Below are 24,638 nucleotides of genomic sequence, written 5' to 3'. Positions count from 1 at the left end.
GCAGTCAAAAAGATCAAAGCAGATATAAATCAATGGATCAAAGGCTCAGATGAAGGAGCTTCTATAGTATCAAAGGTAGGTTCTATATCACTGACAAATATTTCATTATAATAATAGAGGTCAGTTATCTGAGCGCAAATTTCAACGGTCAAAGAGTTATTAATAATAATTATTATAATGTGTGTACACACACATTATTATTTTGAAGAAAATATCTTTGCTGAAAATCATCAATGCTATCTTGCTTCAAACCATTGCCAGAATTTATTATTACAAATTATCCCAAAAGAGCATACAATAACTGTGTTCGATGTAGCCTATGAGACTAAACATTCAAATAGAAGGCATAGGACCAAAATCGGTAGAAACAGAACCATGTAGGTTAGCCATTAATCAAAAAGAAATAATTTCTAAAATAAAATCAAAACTGTTGATTAAATTCTTGACGAAAACATCACAATGGTCTGTGACATTTGACATTTGACACTGACATTTTAATTGACAATGACACTTAATAAATTAAAAATGTTGGGAAAACGAAGTAGTCAATAGAAAACATGTTACCTGTTATAACATTTTTGGTAAAAAATCTATGAAAGTGTGATAAAAGGCTACGTACTCACGTAATCTTGTAACTAAGGACGTTATAGATGCGTTTCATGAGCCGAAATCATTATGAGTGCTTCACAGCAATTCGCAGTTCTTTCTGTTGAACTTAGTAGCCATCTGCAAGTGAAAGATTACAATAAAGAGGCTATAAACTCTTTGATCGATGAGCTAAATGCTAAGCCATATAAAGCTGAGCTATTCGTTGGGAAACAGGCACGTCAACAATTTTAGTCAACTATTTTACATAGAAGATAGGCTTTGTCACATATGTAATGAGTTAAGAGCGAGTCATTTATATTACCGAAACGCAGACAAAACCGACCCGGTCAACCGTCGGTTTCGTGGCAGAGGGTGGGACCTGGCTCTCTTCCGCAGCACACCCATTTGTTGCCCTATTGGGCGACTAAGTTGACTTGCTCTAATTTGTTTGAGAAGGAAAAGATCCGTTCTGATTCAAGAGCCTCTCATTTCAGGGCGCGTTCGACTATCAAACCCCTTGTGTCTGCCAGATCTGCATGGAAACACTAAGCATGTTGTCACCTTTTTCTCTCCTCAGTTGATTCAATCTGAACCCATTACACATATAGTTTTGTCTTCGGCTTAATGTCAATTGTGGATGTCAGTAATCAGATGGCTAATTACAAGTTTCCATCTTGTATATTGTTAAAATCCAATTGAAAAGTATTGTTTAACTAATAATAATGTGTTGGCCGAGTAGTGCAGTGGGCATACTCTGCTTTCTGAGTCAAAGGCTGTGGGTTTGATTCCCAAAACTAGAAGATTTTTGTGTGGGGAACATAATGTGTTTCTGTATTTGGGTGTTTATCTGTATATTATAAGTATTAATGTATATTGAAAAGCTTTTTAATACCCATAACACAAGCTACAATTTATTTAAGGCTAGATGGTGATGTAGGTATTGTTGTAATATATTTATATATCTATATATTTTTTTTTATTTAACTTTTTATTTTTTCTAGGATGCTACTGTTCTCATTACAACACTGTATGGTAACATCAAGCCAATTGATGAATGTTTGGCTGCCAAGACTTCCCATTTAATGAATAGCATTATTACAAAACAAAATATCCAATTTGATAGTGATTACCTAAGTAAAGTTATTGCATGGCATATTGACTGTACCAAGAAATGTTCAGATATGATTTTACCAGATATTCTACACAACATGCAATGTATATTGCAGAGCAATCCTCGTAGTGGGCAAAAGGTATGTTATTTAAATTACAGTAAAAATTTATCTTTATCTTGATTTCTCCTGTTACCAAGTTACATTGTAAATCTGCAATTGTAATAGCTGGATAATGGGTAAGAAATGATGATGATTTTAATTTCAGTTCATTAATGACTTAATGGGAAAGCAAGGCCTTCTCACAAAAATCATTATGGGTGACAAAAGTAAAACTTTGAAAAATCAAGATCCACTGCAGATATGTTTGATGGCATTCAAATGCGTTATAAGTTTACTAACAATAGATGAGGACAAATTGAATGGTCAATCTGAAGTTAACATTGAAGTAAAAGAACAAATATCTCAAATTATAATATTTTTTTTAATGAATGGGAGTCCAAGGACACATGATGAATCAATATATTGCAAAGTATGTTTTTATATTTTTTATAGTACACTTTTATAAAATACTATGCAAACAGATGTATTTGGGAGATTGGGCTTGAGTACTTTTTATTTTCTGAGTCTATCTATTGCAGTCATTGTAATAATTATATATCTAATTAATTTACAAGAATCTATTTAATTTGGTATCAATATTTTTTAGTAATTAATAATCCAAGCAGAAAGTGAAACAGAGCAACACTTTGCAGGGCACGCAAGATACATATCCTTCAACATATGAACTGGCAAATGTACTGTTCAGAAGACTGTCGTAACAGTAACAGAATTAAGCATGGCCAAAGCACTACCACTACTTGTATATACTATTACTACATTCAAACATATCTCTCAAGATTTCTATCTATTTAATACAATATAATAATATTTTTTTTTAGATTTTAATATCAGCATTAAGAGTTTTGTCACACATTTATTTTAATGAACAAAAGATTGGTATACCAATTTCAGAAGTAATAGGAATATGTCAGTATTTTATTTTATATGGACTTGTGAGTCAGGATAGTAAACCTGAACGGATAATGCCTGCACAGCAGTCCATTGCTACAACACCTGTAAAGCCAAATCCCAAAGGAGGAAAGGTATGTTATATTTAAAGCCATCCTTTTGTTTTAATTTTTTGGTATGTGCTTTTAACTGGAATGTATATTAAACATATTTGTTTTGTTTAATTATAATAGGTTTTCTAAATGCAAAAAATTTGCATGTTTTAATGGCAAAACATGTTTGGACAAATTTTATTTTGTACCTATTAACCACTTAATATGTAACGTATATTTAATGCAAATAGATGAATTATTATTATTATTCTGCGTTTAGAGCGGACCAAAAGTTCGACGTGACCTGTAGGTCATCTATATCTATCTCTTTCGCACAGTATACGTTGTACGTAAACTGCGCGAATGAGATAGGGCTATATCGCCGACTTTTAATAAATATAAATAATAATTACAAAATTATAAACGTCTTATATGTATCCCAGTATTTTATATTAGTAGTTCTAGGTAGACCCTACAGGTCACGTATACGTTTGATCCGCTATAAGCAGCGTAGGTCATAAATAAATAATTAGATTGACTAATATATTTGAACATAATAAGAAAAAAAGTTTTATTTTTAGAAACAGAAAATCAGAAAACAAAGAAACAGCGCAATAGAAAGCTTAAAAAAAGAGATACCCGTTTCAGATCGTAGTTTGATGAAGGATGTTGATAATTTTGAAAACAATTCAGTGTATAGGCCTGCTAGTAAGAATTATTTGGAGGTCCAGAAGACAAGAACATTTTGGAATCTTACAAGTGACTCTGACATGTCAGATGTGGAAAATGGAAGAGAAACAAAGCTTATAGCATTAAGATCAAGAGTAAGACAAAGTGCTGCAAATTTGTTTCTGGTAGTATTTAAGGTGAGGAAATAGGCTAAGCTTGTATTTATTATAGATGATTGTGACCTGTTGAATTCAAACTTTACATAAGCATAATTCGATAAGGAATATTAACCAACAAAGCGTTGCTTAGCAACCAGTAACATGCAGATGTTATCAACCTTTTGAAAAACTTTGATTATTATTAAGAATACTTGAAATAAATAAATCAGACTGTTAGAAATATTTACATTTCACTACCATTATATATATTTTTAAAATGTCAGCTTATTAAATATCAGGGTCTCTTACTAAGTTCGTTAATCGAACAAAATATATCATCATTTTATACCATCTGTTGTAAATTTGACGATTGTTGTTGATTTACTAATCCGTGAAATTTTATGATGATTACTATAATATAGGATTGTTAAAGATGTAGTTATTAAAAAATGTAAATTCTAGTTTTAAGCAAATTTTTGTTACTTATTACACAGTACACAATCGCCGGTTAAGTTATCGTTCAGAAAACGGCGTTAAACTAAAGTTTTAACGTTTAACTTGGAAATGTAGACAAAGTAACAATTTTTGATTATTACAAGTGTAACAACCCTATATATACATTGTAACTTTTGGTTTGTTTACATAAATTCCACTTCGGGTTTGGCTATAGTATAAGTACATACTATTGTAAAAAAACCTACTATGTACCTAAACCTACTTTTTATTACTTACTTTATAAAGTACATACTTAGCTACGAGTATATTCATAAAGGCTTCAAGAAGCAATGCAAGAAGCAAATTCCGTTACGATTTTTTTTATTATTTTATCTGCTCAATTTTAACCTATGTGTATACTCTGGTATTAATCCTTGCTAATATTATAAATGCGAAAGTGTTTGTTTGATCTTTCTTTACTCGCTAAGGTCTAAAAAACAACTTAATTTCTGGCAAAGAGCTAGTTGAAAGAACGGAGAAAAACAGGCTTCTTTTATTTCGGGAAAATTAATGATTCCTTCCAGATTTGTAAAAACTGTATTAAACACGGACGAAGTTTGCGAGCAACAACTATTATTTGTGATATATTTAATTAAATTTCCTTTTTTTAGATGAAAGAAAAGAAAGATATATTCGGTTACTGGTGGGCCCTGTTACCCGATTCGCCGGATGCAAACCATTGGTTGTTAGACGATAAGTCCAAGAAAACCCTCGCATTTGCCGCCGTCACAGATCCTATAGCCAGAAGCAGGGCTAGTGCGCTTAGTGTGGTCTTGGCTTTACTGTCTGGATCTAGAATGTATCTTTCACAGGCAGAAAGTAGGTAAGGCTTACAGTATAGCTGTTTTATATTCTAAATAGCCGAATGAAAGAGTGAATGAAATAGTCTTACAATCAAAGACATTCACGTATTTGTAAGTTGTTGGAAAAGGAAGTTATTGTTATTATATACACATTAGTATTTGTGTAAGCTCTTGACAAAAAGTATGCTTGATATAAATTAATAATGAGGCCTAGGTTTGGGTAGGAATATTCAGATGGTGCGAATTAACTCGCATATTGTAATTCTAAAATCAAAATTACCTACTTCAAAATGAAAACAAAGATATTAGTGATGTTCCTTGGTGCCTGGTTTCGATTAAAAGCTTAAGACACAGTATTGTGACATTGATCTTATACGATTTTCTTTGATCGTTTTTCACGATACCGTGATTCTCAGATTGTGTTGATGTGAGAATTATGATTTTTGAATGTTTGGTTGAATTCTTTATTGCAAATGTAGAAACAAAATACAAAAAGACCAAAGAAACAATGGAGAATCTTAAAGCTAGGTAAAGTTTCTTCTATACCAACTAAATTAAAATAGTTATTGTAATGGCCGGAACACGGCCGGTAGTACTTACAATCCACTGGCTCACTACTACAGTCACAAATGCAGACGCACGTCCCACCCGTACCTTGTCACAAGACTCGATTGATAGCTACCCCCTCTACTTGTGTACGTGTTTAGTATCCCATGATTTATATCTTAATCTATCAACTGTCAAAAATGGGCTAAAAGCTTCTGTTTTCAATACTGGCCATAAAATGGCAATGACCTTGGTTAAAAATTTTTTACAGCAAGAGAAACAACACATCATTTATTCCATTCTCTGTATCCCTCGGCTATATGATCACCTGTATGCATAAGATTCTAGTTAGCATATTGGATACTGAAAGAAGCCCTGTGGTGATTATTGTCGCCCTCAAATGCTGTGCAGCTTTGGTGCAGGCAACGCCTTACCATAAAATGCAAGAAGGATTAATAAGCGAGCTCGTGAGGTCAACTAGGAAGTTTTTAGTGTATAGAGGTAAAGGATTTTATATTATATCTAGAACTGTTGGACTGCTACAGGTACATAAGCCTCATTTCATTTAAGACAGGCGGATTAAAATCTTAGGTTCTGCGGGTTGGTGCAAGATAATTAAGTAACAAAAAATTATAATTGATTATATGCGATACGATTCCTTAACATACTTTCCGAGGAACCTCGTGGGACGGCATTAATTTTCTAGCTCTGGACTGAGGCTTAGAATTTCTTACCAGGAAAACCTAAATTTTTGGCCTACTGTGACGATGTCAAGTAAATTACTGGATCAATACATACAGTCCACAAGTTTTTTGTACTTAGTTGTAAATGAAGTGAAGGGGAATATTGAATACAAAAAACATTTATTGACAATAATTGAACCAGCCTATATGGAAAAGAGGTATAGAAGCGGTGGTCTAGACGAGAATCTTAACCAACATGTAACTTTCCTAAGTTATGTCCGTTTTATGTAAGTAAAATGTCACTTGCTTCAACGGTCGGAAAACATCGTGAGGAAACCTGCTTGCCTGAGAGTGCTCCATAATGTTCTCAGAGGCGTTAAAGTCCGGCAAACCTAACTGGGCCAGCGTGGTGGACTGCGGCCTAAACCGTTCTCATTATGGGAGGAGACCTGTGCTTTTGTAGTGGGCCGGTAATGGGTCAATATGATGAATATTTCAGTTTTCATATAAACTTGAATCTGAAAAAAAATTGACACTCTTAACTTTTCATTAAACAATCAACATAGTAACTAGTTTCCAACTAACCTTGCATTGACAACTAGATGAAAGGCCAGTGGCTCCAGTGGAGCCGAGCGGACGGGTTGAAGATAGCAGTAGATGATGGACATTTGCTCGCGTTCTCTGTTATATTCCATTACTCGTATTACAGGCGCGGGGTGACAACAGAGTCTGATCTGACGTCACAGAAATAAAGACAGACAATATAATCAATTATTATTAATTATAGATTTCACAATACAAGTCGGTGCCTTAATAACAATAGGATGCGTCTTGTCAGTTGATCCCAAAATAGAGGAAATTATGAAAGCAATGGAAAAAGATACAGTGGCTTATAAGAATCACAGTGAAACTAATAAGGAAAACGTTTCCCTGAATGACGAATGTGATGACTTTGAAGAGGGATATTCCGACGATGAAATGTTTATTGCTATCGAGTCTGAAAACAATGATGTGAAGATTGAAAAAGATAAAAATACTTTTTTCTTCAGAAGCTGGATTTTAGATATTTGTTTTAAGAATATGGGATGGTTGTTTAGGGGCGATAAGACAACTGTAAGTAAAACGCATTTATTGCTTACTTAGTTTTCTATATATGAATTGGACGAATCAATAGTTATGATTTTACAGTTAAATTTAAATAAAGAAAGTTTTGATTTCATAATTTGGCGAGAGAATAAATGTCTTTATTTCTTAGATTTCATATTTCCGGTAATAAGGAAAAATTAAATATAATAACGTGTGAAATTAACATTTTCTTTTTGTTTTCTTGATATGAATAGTTAATAAATTATCTAGACTTTCAAGACCCTTTAGTTAAAATTTAAAGCATTGCGTATGAACATTTCAGTTTAATGTACTAATATCCGCGGAGTGGTTATAACCCGGTGGTTAGGACTTTGGCTTTACTTTCCTTGGGCCTAGTTCGAATCCCAGCTATCTCTAACTATCCTACCAGATGGGGCAACAGTCGCTATAAGACTGATATAAAAGGCATATACTAATTTCGGCATCGGCGGTAGGAGAGCCGTAGCTTAATTTTATTGGTTAAAGCGCTTAGGCTGCGATTGCCAGAGAGTCGCAGACTCAAATACTGTCGGTTCCGAAATTCTTTATATGCATATAATATTTATAATTCCTCCAAATGTTGGTAAAAACACTAACAAAAATTATTAAATTATGAATATTATATTGTTGTAACTTTTTTGCACAAACGTCAGGTGTTAGGTGAATACGCCCGAATATCCTTATTAGGCTTTCGGGCGTCAATAAACTATGGGTGACTTTTCAGAGGTTAAAGCCATCTGCGATACCTATAATTCTGGAATCCCTTCAAGTGTTATCGGCGATTGCGTTCCATCATCTGTCAGACTTACTTCAGACGCACATAGCCCTGCTAGGCGACGTCCTCAGTGAAATGCTACAACACGAGCATCAGGACGTTGTATTACAATCCGCAAGAACTATTAGCATTATTGGAGACGCTATTCAGAAAATGGGTAATGTTTCAAATTTATTATAGGCATAGAATTAAGAAAATGCAGAACCCACATTCAGCCATCATTGCATGCGGTGCATTGTGTCCTGAAATAGTGAAAACGCCTCGCGAAAGTCACACTTTACACCCGCGGAATGTTGCTATCTCACATATTTTTCTCATTTTTTTCGTTAATTTCATTAGAAGTAAAATAATTATTGTCAACTGCTTAATGTAATGAAGTGACTAGCCGCCTGTTCGAGAAACACTACTAAAGTGCAGTGGTTTTTGATGCTTCAAGTACAGTCGTGTACACGGTTTCTGTATGACCTTAATTCTGTGATTATAGGTTTAAGTATTCACACTCTCACTGTTACTTCGGTAATAAAAGAAAGGAATACAAATATAGAAGTAGCATACAAAGTTGGGAAACTCTTTGTTCGTGGGCAGTTACTACTCCACCAAAAAAGACGACGTGAAGCTATTTAGCGTTCCGGCACGATATATTATCTACATTTAAATATTTGATTATATAAAACGCATTTAAAGTCCTCGGTTATAGCAATTGCGCAACAATAGAGTATTAGAATGCTTCTTTTATCGTCTCAAATAAACCACAATGAAATTCAAAAAATAAATTAAAATGATTAAAATGGCACGAAATCCACTTTTTTTTTTTTTTTTTTTTAATTTTCTCAATTTTAAAAGTTTATTTGGGAGAAGCATTGTTTCAAAAACTATTTTTGAATTTATGAGGATGTTCTAAAAATGTTTGAAGTACTTTCCAAGAATCCGGGGACCCTACGTTGTCACGCACGATTATGCTCTTTAAGTCTCTAGTAATAAAGTACTTACTAAAACCAGCAATACCACAGTTTTTACGGACTTATGACGTCACTATCCTGTAAACATATAATCAATAAATCAATAGCTTTTGTGATCACGAGACCTTGGCTCGAAAAAAAAACATTTTAATTGATGGTTTTTAGAAAAATACTATATTTTCTAGTATTTTTTTTGAAATTAAATAATATTGAAATCACACTCACATACCCTATTTCGACTTATGAAGGTATATTTTGCAGAACAACAAGAAAAGTCAGTACCCTTAAACGCATGCGTGTACATGTGGGAAAAGCTATTAACTCATCTGTCTTCAATATTACAAAATCACGAAAATGCTCCGGCCAAGGCCGTAGTTTGTGATTGCATTGCCAACATTGGTGAGAAGTCTTTCAAGGAATTACCGGTAAGATTTAATTTAGTTTAATCCCATTCTACTTGTCAATTATGCAATAAAATTGGTGTTCTTACCTATTTGCCATATTATTGTTGTGTATTTTTTCATGTCATGAGTAAAGTACATCCAAAAATCTTTTCATTCGAATCTCGTATAGCCATATTAAACATTCTTAAGGGATCTTGATTTTTGAAGCCGAAGTCCAGTGGTTAGTACTTCGGCTTAACTTTCGGGTGACCGAGTTTGAATCCCATCGCACCTCTAATTCTTCTAAGTTACGTGCGTTTAAAGTAATTAAAATATCAACAACGGTGAAGCAAACCTGCATGCCAGAGAGTTTTGCATAATGTTCTCAAAGGAGTGTAAAGTCCACAAAGCGCACTGGGCTAGCGTAGTGGACTATAGCCTAAACCTTTCTCATTGTGGGCGGAGACCTGTGTCGTTTGGGCCGGTAATAGTTTATATGATGATGATAATGGTATGTTATATTAGAGTTGCACCTGATGTCTGACAGAATAAATCACAAATTAGACTAACGTCTACCCTCTAATTAATTACTGTAGTTAAGCGGTTGCATTATTACGCAATGTTTTGTCATCTTCTTTCGAATGTAAAATTATTAACAACAGATAGTGATAAAACATTGTATAACTAATCACCAGCTATTCAATAACAGTCTAACCGTAGTGACCCACAGATTAAAAATTTTATAGAACTTTTTGTATGCTTAGAGTCGAATGCAGATGTTCTGCTGCACTTTGCTGATAGGATCTTGCAGCGACGAAGAAGCAACAGTACGCGCGGCGGCAGTCAGAGCACTCGCTATGGCCGTCATGTACCGTACATTAAGAGAGGTAACTACAAAACAATTATATTTTACTCTTTCATCATTTAAAACTCACAAGGTCATTATCATAATTTCTCCATTCCGCTCCTCAGTAAGAATTACAACGTGTAAATGAAAACTGAAGTAATACTTGACAGGCTTTAGAGGTAAATTATGTACTGTTTCTGAGACTTATTTGTGAAACCGAAAACCTAACAGTTGGCTGCCTCTCGTTTAGTCCAAATATTTTTAGTTGGCGGACCAAGCAGTCGATGGTAACTGTACACCATCGCCCAAAAACAGAGGGAACACTTCGAAGGGCATGCAAGGACCACGTCCTTCCGCGACATGTCACCATTGTCCATCAACCTGGCTCATTTGCCCTTCAGATCGGAACAGTATGGCGGTATTACTTTCCCGGGCGAGCTCTGTCACAAAAAAGCCTTATGAATGCTCGAGCAATGTCAATACAAATTTGCAATAACGACTTTTTGAACCCTCAATTGTTAACTTTACAAGTTAGATACTGTCAGTTTTAGCTTTTTTTAGCGTTTCTAACCGTTCCGTTATTAACATATCTTACCTTTTAATTGTTTATTCCAAGATTTTTTTTTGCTTCAGGACATTTGCTTTGTAAGCGATTGCGGAGAAAATATTCTTCGGGCATTAGCGGAACCAACATTAGTGGTGCGAACTAAAGCGGCATGGGCTCTTGGCAACCTCAGCGATGCTCTGGTTTTGAACATGTAAGTTCTTTTGTTGCTATTTAAACTTAGTAGTCACTATTTAGTTATAAATATAAAGCGTGAAGACATCATTCCGATATTTTTTATTGTAGGTCTAAATGTAAAATTATATAAATAATATAAAATTTATATTTATCATCTGAGATAAAACGCGAAGAGAACAGCGAGATAAAATTGTGCTTTAAAGTACAATATTAACCCAAATCAATTGTTATATTTGACGCTTCACAAGTTGCCATATGTTTCAAACTTGTGTTAAAAAAAATATCGAAAGACCTAAATAATATTGTTTATCTTTGTGAAATTGTTTCGGCTGTCATTCGGCTATGAATTTGTATCTAGTATAAGTTGATCCATGTGGTCAGTTTGTTGAAAAGTGTAGTGCGTAAAGATTTTACTAGCTATTTCTTAATTAATGTTTCCAAGGCTAGGAAAGTTACGGCGTCACCTACATTGATTAATTTTCAACTGCGCGGGTTTCCTACGTCAAGCTCTTTAATGAATTGATATTTCCAATAAGTGGTCTCATATGTCTGGACTTTGTTCTTTTCCATTTATGTTCTCGAATGCAATTTAGTGATCATTCATTTAGCAACAATAAAAACTAAATAGAAATGTTTTGATCAGCTTGTTTTTTATATTAATGGCGTCATATTAAAGCTTTAGGTATTAGTTGCTTTTGAAATAATTTCGATATCATGGAATTTATCGGAGCTTTGTGAAGCACCTGCCTTTTTAAACGCTTTTCCAAATCTACTTCACATTTATCAATTAAGATGATTCTGTTAAGTTTTTGAAATAAATTTACGATTACTTCAGTTTAGAGATGGGTAACTAAAGTATTGTAGCAAAGTCAAAGTCAAAAATATCTTTATTCAAGTAGGCCCACAGGTGGCACTTTTGATGCGTACATAAGAATTACACGGTAGTGAGATGATGGCGATAACCACATTCGTAAACTTAAAACTAAAGCTACGAGGGTTCCAAACGCGTCCCGGTCTAAGAAGAAGCCCACAACAAACTTAGCCGGGTGTTTTTTTTTTTTTTTTTTTGTTATCGCCATCTCACAATGTCATTTTAAATTATTAGAAGAGCAACCTGGTTAGAGCAATAATTTACACCCAAGCTTTTTTATCGTTTACGTAGTCCTTTATACTATAATAGGACTTTTCTATAAGCTTACGTTTAATACAAACTTTGAACTTTTTAAGAGACATCTCCAAGATGTCAATTGGTAGTTTATTGTAGAATTGTATGCAATTTCCTTTAAACGAATTATGAATTTTATGTAACCTAGTATATTGCACTGTAAGTTTATTCTTACTTCTAATGTTTAAATTATTGCAGTCACATTTTTTCTTAAATTTAGAAATGTTTTTATGGACGTACATTAAATTTTCAAATATGTACTGACTATACACTGTCATTATTTTAAAATCTTTAAATTTATCTCTCAATGACTCTCTCGGACCCATTTTGTAGATAGAACGAACAGCCCTCTTCTGCAGCACGAAAATAGTGCTAATATCAGCAGCATTACCCCAAAGTAAAATTCCATATGACATAATGCTGTGAAAGTAACTAAAATATACCAGTCTAGCAGTTTCTACGTCGGTCATATGGCGTATCTTCTTTACCGCATAGGCAGCAGAACTAAGCCTGTTCGATAAATTATTTACATGAGGGCCCCATTGAAGTTTAGAATCTAACGTTATTCCTAGAAAAACTGTCGTATCCTCCAGTTTCAGTTCCTCATTATTAAGTAGTACAGTGGTTTTCACGTGTTTAACATTAGGTAAAGTGAATTTTATACACTTGGTTTTTTTTTTAAGCTTAGCTGATAGTACCGCAAAATGTATAATTGGAGCCGTGATTCATAATTTCATAAAAGGCCGTGTTAAGTCTACCAATCCGCACTTGGCGCAGCGTGTTGGATAACTACCCAAACGTTTCGCATTCTCATATTCGACGGCTGATTGGCGCAGTGGGCAGCTATCCTGCTTTCTGAGTCCAAGGCTGTCGGTTCCCCACAACTGGACAATATTTATGTGATGAACAAGAATGTTTTTCAGTGTTTGGCTATTTGTGTATATTATGTATAAAAATATTCATCAGTCATCTTAATACCCATAACACAAGCTGCTCTTACTTTGGGGCTAGGTGGCGATGTGTGTATTGTCGTTGGATATTTATTTATTTATTCTGAGAGAAGAGCCATGCCCTGTAAAGAGCCGTAAATTGGTTTATTATGATGATTGTATCTCCTAAAAATTATGCTAATTTGACTTGCGTCGTATTGTCAGCTAAACTGACGAAAAATAATTTTAACAGGAAGGAACCAGAGATCGAAGACATTGATGATGACCTTTTGCTCCGTCTCCTAGAGGTCAGCATTCAATGCGCCAACGATAATGATAAGGTAAAGAATTATCTCCTCACTAAACGTCGCGTTTCGAACATCGCGTTAAAATTTGTTTGTTTTGGTAATACTTTTAACCAATTATGACGGCGATAATTTTTATCAACTGACCTAATGAAAATTTTCCTTCTGTCTTGCAGATAACTTTTGTTATGATGCCATTTTTAACCAATTACTGAAGATATTTTTTTTATAATTAAGCTATTTTTAACTTAAACGCTAGTTTTATACCCAAGTTTCTCTTAGAAAAATTGTTTTAAAACCTGCTGATTTAACTAAAACCCTTTGTAGTATGTCAAGTCTGGGGGATTCAAATCATCCAAATTTTTTTTCTGTTTCTGGATTCGTCTTGGTTCTTAATCTTTGTTTAATCGAATGATATATTTTAGGTTAAAATGAGCGCAACTAGAGGACTCGGAAACCTTTTGCGAATCATTAAGAATGAGAATCTACAGCGGCACATACAATTAAAGTCCTTATGTGAAGTGGCTATAGGAAAGCTTTTAGATTGCGCGTCCAGGGTCACGAATATGAAGGTCCGATGGAACGCTTGCTATGCTCTCGGCAATGCTATGAAGAATGAAAATTTGTTCACGTGCTTGAGTGGATGGCAGGTAAATGTATCTTGGTACATTCAGCTCAAATTAAAAGTTTGACATGCCATTGAGGCTTTATTGTGGCAAATGGCACTTACGGACACCTACGGACAACTGTCATCTTACAAAACGCACGATCTAAGTTAGTGTTTATCTAAGTAGATACACTCATGTTTAGAACGCACTAGATATTTAACTTCTATTGCGTTTTAAACGTGAGTGTATATACACAACGAATCTCTCAATAGGCTTGTGACAGGAGTAAGAATGATAGTCAATATGTCAAATGTCAATTTTGTATCACACAAGTGGCGTTAGACAGCAAATATCACGAGATTTTCGTCGTGATATTCGCAATCACGTATTGGTTAATTCAGAATTTCCATATAAAGTTGGATGAAAATTTAGGCATAAAGCTATAAATACATCTGGGATGTGAGAGCGTAGTGCAATCCCACGTGTACGGTTAGCATGTGCAAGGGTAATTTTTCTCCCCGGGGAAAGCAACAATTTTATCTTCTCGCACAGATTTATCAACTCTCTGCACCAAGCACGGGTGGAAATAATATCCACACAATTTACGTGGAATAATAAACGGGGGTGAACTTCTCCTTTTCCCTGATGCCGAGCTTTGGCAGATGGACACCTTAATTTTATCCCTTATCAGGGGATATAATCGAGGGATATAGTTTTTGTCGCCTGCCTACGGTAGCCATGCTGTATGAGGGATGAGTAAAAATTAAGAAACGAGAATCCATTTTTTTAATAGGTTATACACATATCCTTTGTCCGCATCACTATACATTAAATAAAAAGAAAGACAACTACTTACTTAATTGTCAGCGGCCAGTTCCTTCGTTGGGCTTAGCGACGAAAATTATTGATAAGCGCTTTGAATCTAGAACTTTCTATGTCAACAAATCTGCTAATGATTTCATACAGAGTGTAGCTATCGCGTTTTTTAATTAATAAGAATGCTTCAATAATTTCGAGAAGTAAACAACGTTTTATATCGTAATAAGCTTAGTGACCCTATGTTTTAATAATCTATAATCTTCCTTTTGTTCCCACTCACTTCTATAAGTAGTAGACTGGATGTCTACTCTTTTTGGACGCATATCCTCATTCGAATATCCTCATTTTACTAGAGTTAGAACTTTTTGTGACAGAGCTCCTCCGGGGAAGTACTATCGCCATGCTTATTTCTGCCGCCAAGCAGCATTGTTGCAATGCTGTGTTCCGGTCTGAAGGTCGTGGTTGCCGGTGTTATTACAGGCAAATGTGGCTTAACATCTACGCCTCGAATTGATGGACACAGGGCGGCATATTGCAGGAGCAGGTGCTCCTTGCATGCCCTGTAAATTGTTTTTTTGTTTACAGGCGAAGGCTATAAAAAATAAATACATAAAACTCTTTCGTATACTTTATTGTCTTTTCACATGCATAGATTTTGTAACTTAAATTATAAATGCAAAAGTCTGTTTGTTTGTCTGGCTTTCCTACCTTCGCCCTCCTACACCAGCAACCAATCAACTTAATTTAAAATAACCTTTAATATATGTCCTTTATTTTTTGTTTGTTTGTCTTTCCTTCCTTCGCCCCCTACATCAGCAACCAACCAACTTAATTTTTTGGCACACATTTAGTTAAAAGGACATAGCATAGGCTGTTCTCACGGGATTTGTCGTTAAAAATAACCTTTGATATATGTCCTTTATATTCCAGAGCAAAGTTTTTACTAGTCTATGCACACTAGCTCAAGACTGTAAAAATCTCAAAGTGCGTATAAACGCAGCGGTTGCTTTGCGCGCACCCGAACGTAGATCCCAATATGGCGACCAATACGTGCCGCTATGGCGGGGTATTATGATCGCGATGGAGAATGCCGCCAATGTTGATGATTTTAACGAGTACAAACATAAGGATAATCTTATTGAACAGGTGAGTTAGTATCCGGGTTGCCAAACACCCTGTATTATACGGGTTTATTGTACTAAAAGTTTTATTTCATACTACCTTTGGCCTGCGGTTTCACCAGAACCAACTACGGGATATCGCGTACTGTAATTACAGTCTACAAACATCGTCAATAAATACGCCATATGCTTCTATGAGTCGATAACATCCTTGATGCTATTTCTTACATAAGATCATATTATCCAAAATATCAGTAATGAGATTATAACGATCTTAAACTATTAAAAGGTTTAAAGTTAAAAGTATTCTGTCTCATTTTAAGACTTATAGATACCTTAATACCAAATTTCATAAAAAATTGTGTCTAACCAAAAACAAAGGTTACCATCCAACATCCATGCTTCGCCAATTATTATAGTAGATACTTGTTGCTGCCCGCGACTTCGACCGCACTTATTTTGGATTAAAAAAACAAAACAAAAAATTTGAGATGGACCTCCCATGTCACCTAGGGATATGAAAAATAGTTTACGTCTCATTCTGCGAATTTCAAAATTTCAAAGAATCGATCAAGCCTTCCCGGAGGATTTTTTGTTACAAATACTGTGACACGAGAATTTTACATATTAAATTTGTAAGTATTCTAAGTGAACGTGCGTCGTCTTCATTAAATAATTTGTTTCTAGCTCTGCGTGACACTTTCTCATCTTTGCTGCCTGTTGAAGCTTTCGGATTTACCGGATATATTGGACCCGTTGATTTTCCATTTCGATAGCGCCAAGGCTCTTTACACCCAATCCTATCACAAATTACCTCCCGAAAATGCCTCCTGTATGAAGATACTGCAAGCTGCAAAATATCTTACTGTCGATTTGACACCTGAAAATGACATACAATCGCAGTCTTTAGGAATGCTACAGGAAATATTCATATGGGATGTGTGAGTTGAACTGGCAACAATGGACATTTCCTAGACACAAGTGTATTGCTAACATATACCCGCAACAATTTGTAGCAGGAACCAATTTTAACTTAATTTTAAGGACACTAAACAATGAAGTGATTCTATATATAAGACTATGTACTTTGTATTCTTACAATTAAGTGTTTTATTAAAAGCTGAGTTATATACTCCCATTATTTTTGTTATTTATTAAATAAAGAAATATAAACATGTATAGTTGGTTTTTTTTTAATTCTTCCATTGAAAATATTATGGAACCTAGTGCGAGGTATTTGGTTTAGTGGTTAGTATGTTTGACTCCAAACCAGGACGATCTGGTGTCGATCCCCAGGTAAAAATTCTCGGGATAATTTCAGAAACACAATTCGTAACAGTATTTATACCATTACCAATTGTGTTTTTCTGTAACAAAAAAAATTATTGCCAGTATGATGGAATATGGATGGAAGGATTAAGGACGCAGTCCACCACGCTGGCCTAGTGCGGTTTAATGGACTTTCACTTCACGACTTTGCGAACATTAAGGAAAACTCTCAATCATGCAGGTTTCCTTACGATGTTTTCCTTCACAGTTCAATCAAGGGATATTTTAATTACTTAAAACGCATATAACTTAGAGGTGCGTGTTGGGATTCGAACTCGGCCCTACGAAAGTACAGTAGATGTCCTTACCACTGGACTAACACCGCTTCCGCTTACCTCTGTCCCGAATATTATCACTAATAATATGATTGCGTTAAACTCCGCCTAACATCTTCAATCCATGACTGGCCACATTGGCCAAGTGCGGGTTGTTCTCGAGACTTCAAGTAATATAAAATTAAAAAAAACCCTTGACTGTAAATATACTTATTACTTAGTGTACATTATTCTACTAGTCAAGCCCGTTCTCGGACCGATTTTCATCAGACTAGCTAGCTAGCTAGCTAGCTGCCGAATAATTTAATTTTCAAACATAAAGAAACAATATCAAAATCTGTTCATCCGATGGGGAAATACGATGCAACATACTGACAGACACACATACACACGCACGCACGCACGAATGCACGCACGCACGCACCAAACTTTTAACACCCCGTCGTTTTTGCGTCATGGGTTAAATATAGGGTAGAGTAGTTGCTTAAATGGTTGGTAAATGGTATGATAGGTACCAGTTTTCAAATGACAACACTTAGATATTTAAAGTGATAAGTGTAGTAACACGCCTAATAAACTACAAATCGTGCAGTCTGCAAAAATAAAATAAACAGCGATAACAAAATACATAAATATTAATTGGTCTTGCTTCTCAATGTAAATACAAGATAAAGGTGGGAACGTGTACGTTGCTTATGTCCGGTTCAATCTAGATAAAGGTAAACGAGAAAGCGTAATAGTTGTATTATTAGGGTATCTTAACAAGATAAGAGGTCTAAGTGCATTGACGCAAATCATTTACGGACTAGACTTAGATTTTCTAAAGGTTATTAGTAATAAGGGGGGATACTGGTTAGAACTTCGGCTTAACCGGGGGACCGACTTCGCATCTTTAATTTTTCTAAGTTATGTGCGTTTTAAGTAATTAATTGTAATCGCTTGCTTGACGGTGAAGGAAGACTTCGCCAGGCACACACCGGCATGCCTCAGAGTTTCCATAATGCGCTAAAAGGCGTGTGAAGGCCACTAGTTCGCACTCGGCCAGCGTTGTTAACTACGGCATAAACGCTTCTCATTCTGAAGTCTCTTCTGTGAGGTGGCAATGGGATAATAATTTGATGATGATGATTATTGATGTTGATTGTTTGATAATGTCAGTTTCATATGTCGGTAAAACATTATATCTAACATTTAGTCAAATTGGGCAATGGATATTATAATATCATCCCGATCCCGGGATATGCGGATTTGTATACTCCGCATGTGTGACCGCGCGCCTGTCAAAATCTGCGTCCCGCATGAGTACCCCATGTGATAGGAAAACCGAAAAAGGTATACGAAGAGATAGAGATTAAAAGGATTAAGATCTTTTGGAGGGATCCAGAAGAACTCGAGGGTCAAGTGAAAATGATGATGAAAACAACGATGGCTACTGGAACGACACATTAAAAAGGATTGCACGTGTTAAGATAAGATTTTGGTATACAATTGGTGAGCAGTTTATACTTACTCGTCACATTAAAGGAACTAATGGTGAAGTACCGGGCGAACTCCTCGGTTACTCCTCGGTTACATTTGGCTATTATAAATTAGATAAGGCAACCTCATCGCTAAGAATCTACCGTTAACAAAGAACTCGTAGAAGAGCTTTTAGTGACAGAGCTCCGGTCCCGGCGTTCTGTGTTCAGGGAGTGGATGTCTGTGTAATTTCAGGCTCATGAGGGTTAATACCGGTACACCAGGAGTTGCAATTCTTCTAAATTTATTATATTTTACGAAATCCCATGTCTGAAAACAAGCGCATATTATACGTATACGTGTGTAATACAACGAGTTATCCAAAAAGATACCTGGAATCGATATCTTCCATGACTCACCCCTCACAGCTTTTAGGAAAAAACTCACCGAACACTTATCGGTGAGTTAAATTTTTTGTCGAATTAAGTTTACATGACGATTTTTCAATAATATTCTTCTTCTTCTTCTTCTTAGTCTTGCACTCTTGGCAGAGTGGTCGTGGCTGCTGAGATGAATTCCATGGCGTTAGGCATCATTGGATCGCACGGCTTCCCGCGCGAGTCTTCCCGCGTTCAACTTTTGGCGGTTGGTAACATGTCAGAAGCATTCCACCGTTGTCTGGGTCAACGATTTCACCGTATCTTTTTTTTTGTTTTTTTTCCGTATCTGTCAATGATATGTGCACTTGTAATTGACGTAGGTACATATCAGTCCCATGTTTTTGTGTGTGTGCTATATTCTGAAAACGTGTGCTTAATATGCATGTTGTTAGTGCTCTTAATAAATAAATAACTAAGGCTCCGGTTGAAGGCACATGGTGGCTGGCACGTTGCAGTAGGTACGTGTTTCTTGCATGCCCTGCGAAGTGTCACTGTTTATAAGCGATGGTTTTGCACTTTCTATCAGATGGGCCATTTGCTTCATCCATCAAATATTACTACTCACATAAAATTTTCATTTATCTTATCATAACTTGGATTTCATTTATCTTAACATGGGAAATTTTAAAGTGTCGGGGTCTTTATTATAGCTTATGAACTTTATTGACAGGAGAAAGTTTATTGTATCTAATCTGTTTAGATAACTTTGATTATTATTAAGGGGCAGTTTACGTAACCTCGATCGTTGCGATTATCGCTTTTCTTATTGTATAATACTGCGTAATTTCCTATACTTATCGACTATTAGAGCAAAGGGCGAAGACTACTTCTTCTAGGTTAACCTTCAGTACATATTACATTATACAAGGCCAGAAAAGAGCAAGCGTAGGCCTGGTCGAAGGCGAATTTCCTGGCTGAAAAATCTACGCCATTGGTTTTACCAATTTTTCATGAGTACAAAGTCACTGTTGAGAGCAGCTGTTAATATAGTTCAGTTAGCCTTAATGCCATTGCCAGTTGCCAACCTCTGATAGGAGGTGGCACTAGGAGACCAAGACATACATACGAGTAGTACTTATAGAAACTGTGGAGAATTATTGAGGATGTCGTGATAGGCAATCGCGTAGGTACTAAAGTTTTATGGTTCTTTAGTAGGTATGTATGTGACTTGACGAATTCGAGAATCGAATCACATTGCCAACCATCTAAAATGGAATAAGGCCAACACGGCTCGTCTTGCGAGAAAAATTATCATCATTAGGTATTTACCCATTGACGGACCGCTATAGAGCTCGGGGTCTCCTCTCAGAATAAAAGGGTTTAAGCTGTAAAAATAGTGCAATCCTGTTCCAAAGAATACCTACAGCTCTAGTTTTAGAGTAGTTCAGTAAAGAAAACTCAGTATATAAAGAATCTGAATCGTATTCTGAAAACTATGTATATAAAGAATGTTCGTGCGTGCAGGCGATAGCGTCAGTTGTCAACGAGGAAGATATAATGTATAAGATGGTCAAAGGATAGTACCTACGCAGTTATTTGGCAATTGATTTTTATTATAGTTTATTAAAAGAAGTTTTACTTCCATCACGTATATGTATATAGGTATAGTGTTGCGTTTATTTTAGTATATGGAGGACTGCTGTTTTAATCGCAAAGTCATTCTCCGAGTTATTTTCACGCATTCTTACAGCGACCAGTAGGTACAGTTTTGGGAGTTTTTGCTAAAATAAAGAATGGAATATTGATTTTGTGCAATATTAAAGCAAGTATTATCGCAACTTACATACCTACTATATATCTACTATGCGTTCGGATCATAATCACAACCACTCATTGACTGTCTGCTGCAGAACAAAGGTCTTTTCACTTTTGTAGGAAATTCCACAAGAATTTATAGTAATATTATTTTATTCAATAGACTTGTTGACGTTTAGAATTTACTAGAACATAACTGTTTATATATGGTAGTAGGTACAATAAGTAGTGTAGGTAATATATATATTTTTTAGATCCATTCATGAACATTCTACATTAGGCTTATGTGGACGGAAGTGGGTTCTGAACTAGTTTTATAAGGAACTAGGTTGGTCTGCTTGGTCGCATATCCTAGCTACTTAGTTGTACTTCTCATGCGGAACCTAGACACAAATAAAAAAAGAATCATTCTCTTATAACAATAAATTAGAACGCACTAAAATAAGTCACGAATGGTTGCACAGATATCGAATTTAGGAATTCAATGATGATTTTGTGTTGTGACGGCAAATCACAATACAGTTGTCACCATTCCTGCTCTTCCCGCGGATGTTGTACGAGCTGACTAAGAAAATGTCGTTACCAGTTGTCACCATCCCTGCTCTTCCCGCGGATGTTGTACGAGCTGACTAAGAAAACGTCGTTACCAGTTGTCACCATCCCTGCTCTTCCCGCGGGTGTTGTACGAGCTGACTAAAAAAATGTCGTTACATTCCATCAGAGAGCATTGCTACTGCTGCCATCTCAGCGTGGACATAACCTCCCGTTGGGTTAGGCTTTCTTTCCAGCAGTGGATGACATTTTTTTTTCTATTTATTTATTTATGTTTTTTATAATTGTGAACAATAACATATCTTAACCACTAATGAATGAAACGATGATCACTGTAAAAGTATGAAACTGCGTAATAGTGATCACGCCCACCTCTAAAACTTAAAATTTACCACTGTTCACTAGATATACTCGTATATCAAAAAATCTAAATCCATTCAAAAATATTAATTAAAATAAAATAAGATACAAAAAAACAACGACCAAAACAGGATTCATGCAACATGTTAATCTTGATTTCGAGTGTATGTATTTTGTGTGTGAGTGTGTGTGTATGTACACACACAAAGACACACACACACATACATGTGGGTGTGCGTGTGTGCGTGCTTGCGTGAGTGTTTTGAGAGACATTGCTATTTGTTGATGGTTGAGGAGTTCTCCTGGCACTTCACCATCGGCAGCTTTATTGCGACGAATATAAATTGCTTAGAAACCATACACCATAATCGAATCGCATTTATATAACTGATATTACCTCCAAGTGTAAGTAAAACACTACAAAAATTAAAAAAAAATCTACAATATTTTGAAGTTGGTGCCAAGTTAAATGTAGAAAATTACTGGTAGCTACAATATAAACGGGAATACCAAGTATATGATCTATACCTGGTAATTTTTTTACATTTTACTTGGCATCTACAATAGGTTGATGGACACAGGGCGGCACTTTATAGGTCATGTCTCTCGCATACCCTGCTCAATGTTGCTCTGTTTATAGGCGAGGGTTTCCCACTACTAGGCAGGACTAGGCAGGTAAGCGAATGCGCGAACAATTGGTTATACTATAGTCAATGCGCGCAAGAGCTTCAGGCAGCGAACGAAAAAAGCTGGCTTCAGGTCCAACCATTATGATTGAGCTATGTTATGTAAATATCTAAGGTAACTATTTATTACTGTGGTTCCAACTATTATTATTGTTAAAATTTGTTTATATTGCTTTTTCACGGTAGAATCTTCCTTCCCAACCGTCGGTACTTTACAGTTACTACCCCACGGACAGATAAGACGTTTCTAAAACGCCTAAAAATAGGTCTGAAAATAAATAGGTGTTCTACGGGGCAAAAAAAAGTACTGGAATTAATTAGGTGTTCCTTGGTGCTATCTATACTACATAGGTCTTAATACACACTATTTTTTTAAAAGTATTTTGACCTCTTGAATATTATTCGTACCATTCATTTCGTGCCCAAATATGGTGCGGTCAATAACAGAATGCGTTAATTACTTATATTCTTGAAAGTATCACAAAATCTTGTTTGATTATTTCTAGGTCCGCCATTTTATGTTAGCCGCACTATGAACAAGTGGCTCTAGGGAATATTTAAAATGCTTTTAGTCCACTAATACAATATTTTAATAACATTTTTTTTTAAATTATTTAAAAATTTCATACTTGCCATTTGAGAAAACCGTATCAAATCTGCATTTTGGATCTATTCGAATATTTTTAAACTGTTCCGGCAACGTTCTTTTACATTTACAAAATATACCTAATTATTTTAATTCAAAAACTACATTTTTATAATTTCTTTTTTTTAATTTTGTTGTTGAAACTTTATGCTCATTGGGAGCATAAAGTTTTGTTTATACGCATTGGATACATTTACTGAGTCACTGTTGTAGCGTGTGTTGAAGCTAAAAAAGTCGCCGTTCGAGTCAAGTCCAGTTATTTTAAGTCTTTAAGGTTATGATATTCATGCTTCTTATTTCAGGTTTCGTTTGAGTGCTTATTTAGAAAATACACTTCAACAATCTACCAATTTATCTGTGGATTTACAAATTTACATTCTTTTACTGTAATCCATTTTCCTGATATAAAGATGACTGAATATAAATAACTTGAGTATATCTTTATTAAATTCAAAACATAAGTAAAATAAAAAAGGGAATAAAGTTCCTAGGTACAGCTTCTAGGTATGGAATAGGCGAAAAGGGCTATTAGGTATTGATAGGTAAGTAACTTTATATTATGGTCCATAAAGTTTAATCGTGAAAAAAGCTGAAAGCACATGTGCTTGAATAGAATAGAATATCTATAATCTATGAATATTTATTTGCTAGTGCTGTTTAGTTTCGTAATTGAGGTCACTCTTGAATTTAAATTAACTACGGTGTCACTATTTTATATTAAATATCTTGCACTGCTTATATTTTGAAATGAATTTAGAGGCTCGTCTTTTTTGCTACAGGGATTTTTTCGAAAATTATTGTGCTTCGAAAGTTAATTATAATAATAATATAGCCTTCATTAAGACATAGAACTTCAACTCTTTTTACTAATAATTAATTTTTGTAATAGATATTTTCACTCTATAGGGAAAAATACCATCAATTTAGCGATTTTATACATAACTAGATCACCTCTTACAAGTTGCTGATGTATTTGTTTGAGCGTTGCTAACCAGATGACCAGTGTTAGTTGTCGGATACTCTATCCTGTTTAACACAGCAGCCTATACATTATGAGTAGGTAGAATAATACGGAGTTATATTAAAACTTTAAAAGCCAGTGCTAACAGAGGTAAGATTTCTGTATACGAGTGTTTTGTAGACAGCCGATCGTCTTCTATATCATATCTAATATGCTAAAGCGAATGGACATTTTTTTTTTACTT

The 24,638-nt window shown here is 35.2% G+C and overlaps 1 protein-coding gene across 1 annotated transcript; it reads left to right on the top strand.

Annotated features, from left to right (window-relative positions):
• Positions 1 to 526: 526 nt before the first annotated feature.
• Positions 527 to 17,111, top strand: LOC120628776 (HEAT repeat-containing protein 6). The gene is made up of 16 exons (XM_039897395.1): positions 527 to 822; positions 1,590 to 1,838; positions 1,966 to 2,229; positions 2,639 to 2,842; positions 3,382 to 3,666; positions 4,734 to 4,945; positions 5,743 to 5,972; positions 6,942 to 7,267; positions 8,004 to 8,211; positions 9,275 to 9,438; positions 10,161 to 10,283; positions 10,877 to 11,001; positions 13,333 to 13,420; positions 13,810 to 14,034; positions 15,742 to 15,957; positions 16,620 to 17,111. Exons 1-16 carry the CDS (start codon positions 676 to 678, stop codon positions 16,875 to 16,877), a joined length of 3,324 nt encoding a protein of 1,107 aa, XP_039753329.1. The 5' UTR covers positions 527 to 675; the 3' UTR covers positions 16,878 to 17,111.
• The last annotated feature ends 7,527 nt before the right edge of the window (positions 17,112 to 24,638 follow it).

The sequence above is a fragment of the Pararge aegeria genome, chromosome 13 (assembly GCF_905163445.1).
Source record: "Pararge aegeria chromosome 13, ilParAegt1.1, whole genome shotgun sequence".
Lineage (NCBI taxonomy): Eukaryota > Metazoa > Arthropoda > Insecta > Lepidoptera > Nymphalidae > Pararge > Pararge aegeria.
Note: the sequence above shows the minus strand (reverse complement) of the source record. Positions and strands in the feature narration are given on the sequence as shown.

Excerpts from the sequence above, each read along its gene's own strand:
- LOC120628776 (XM_039897395.1), top strand. The coding sequence starts at position 676 with ATGAGTGCTTCACAGCAATTCGCAGTTCTTTCTGTTGAACTTAGTAGC. Across the intron at positions 3,667-4,733 it reads TGTTTCTGGTAGTATTTAAG|ATGAAAGAAAAGAAAGATAT; the intron begins GTGAGGAAATAG and ends TCCTTTTTTTAG. Across the intron at positions 13,421-13,809 it reads GCGCCAACGATAATGATAAG|GTTAAAATGAGCGCAACTAG; the intron begins GTAAAGAATTAT and ends GATATATTTTAG.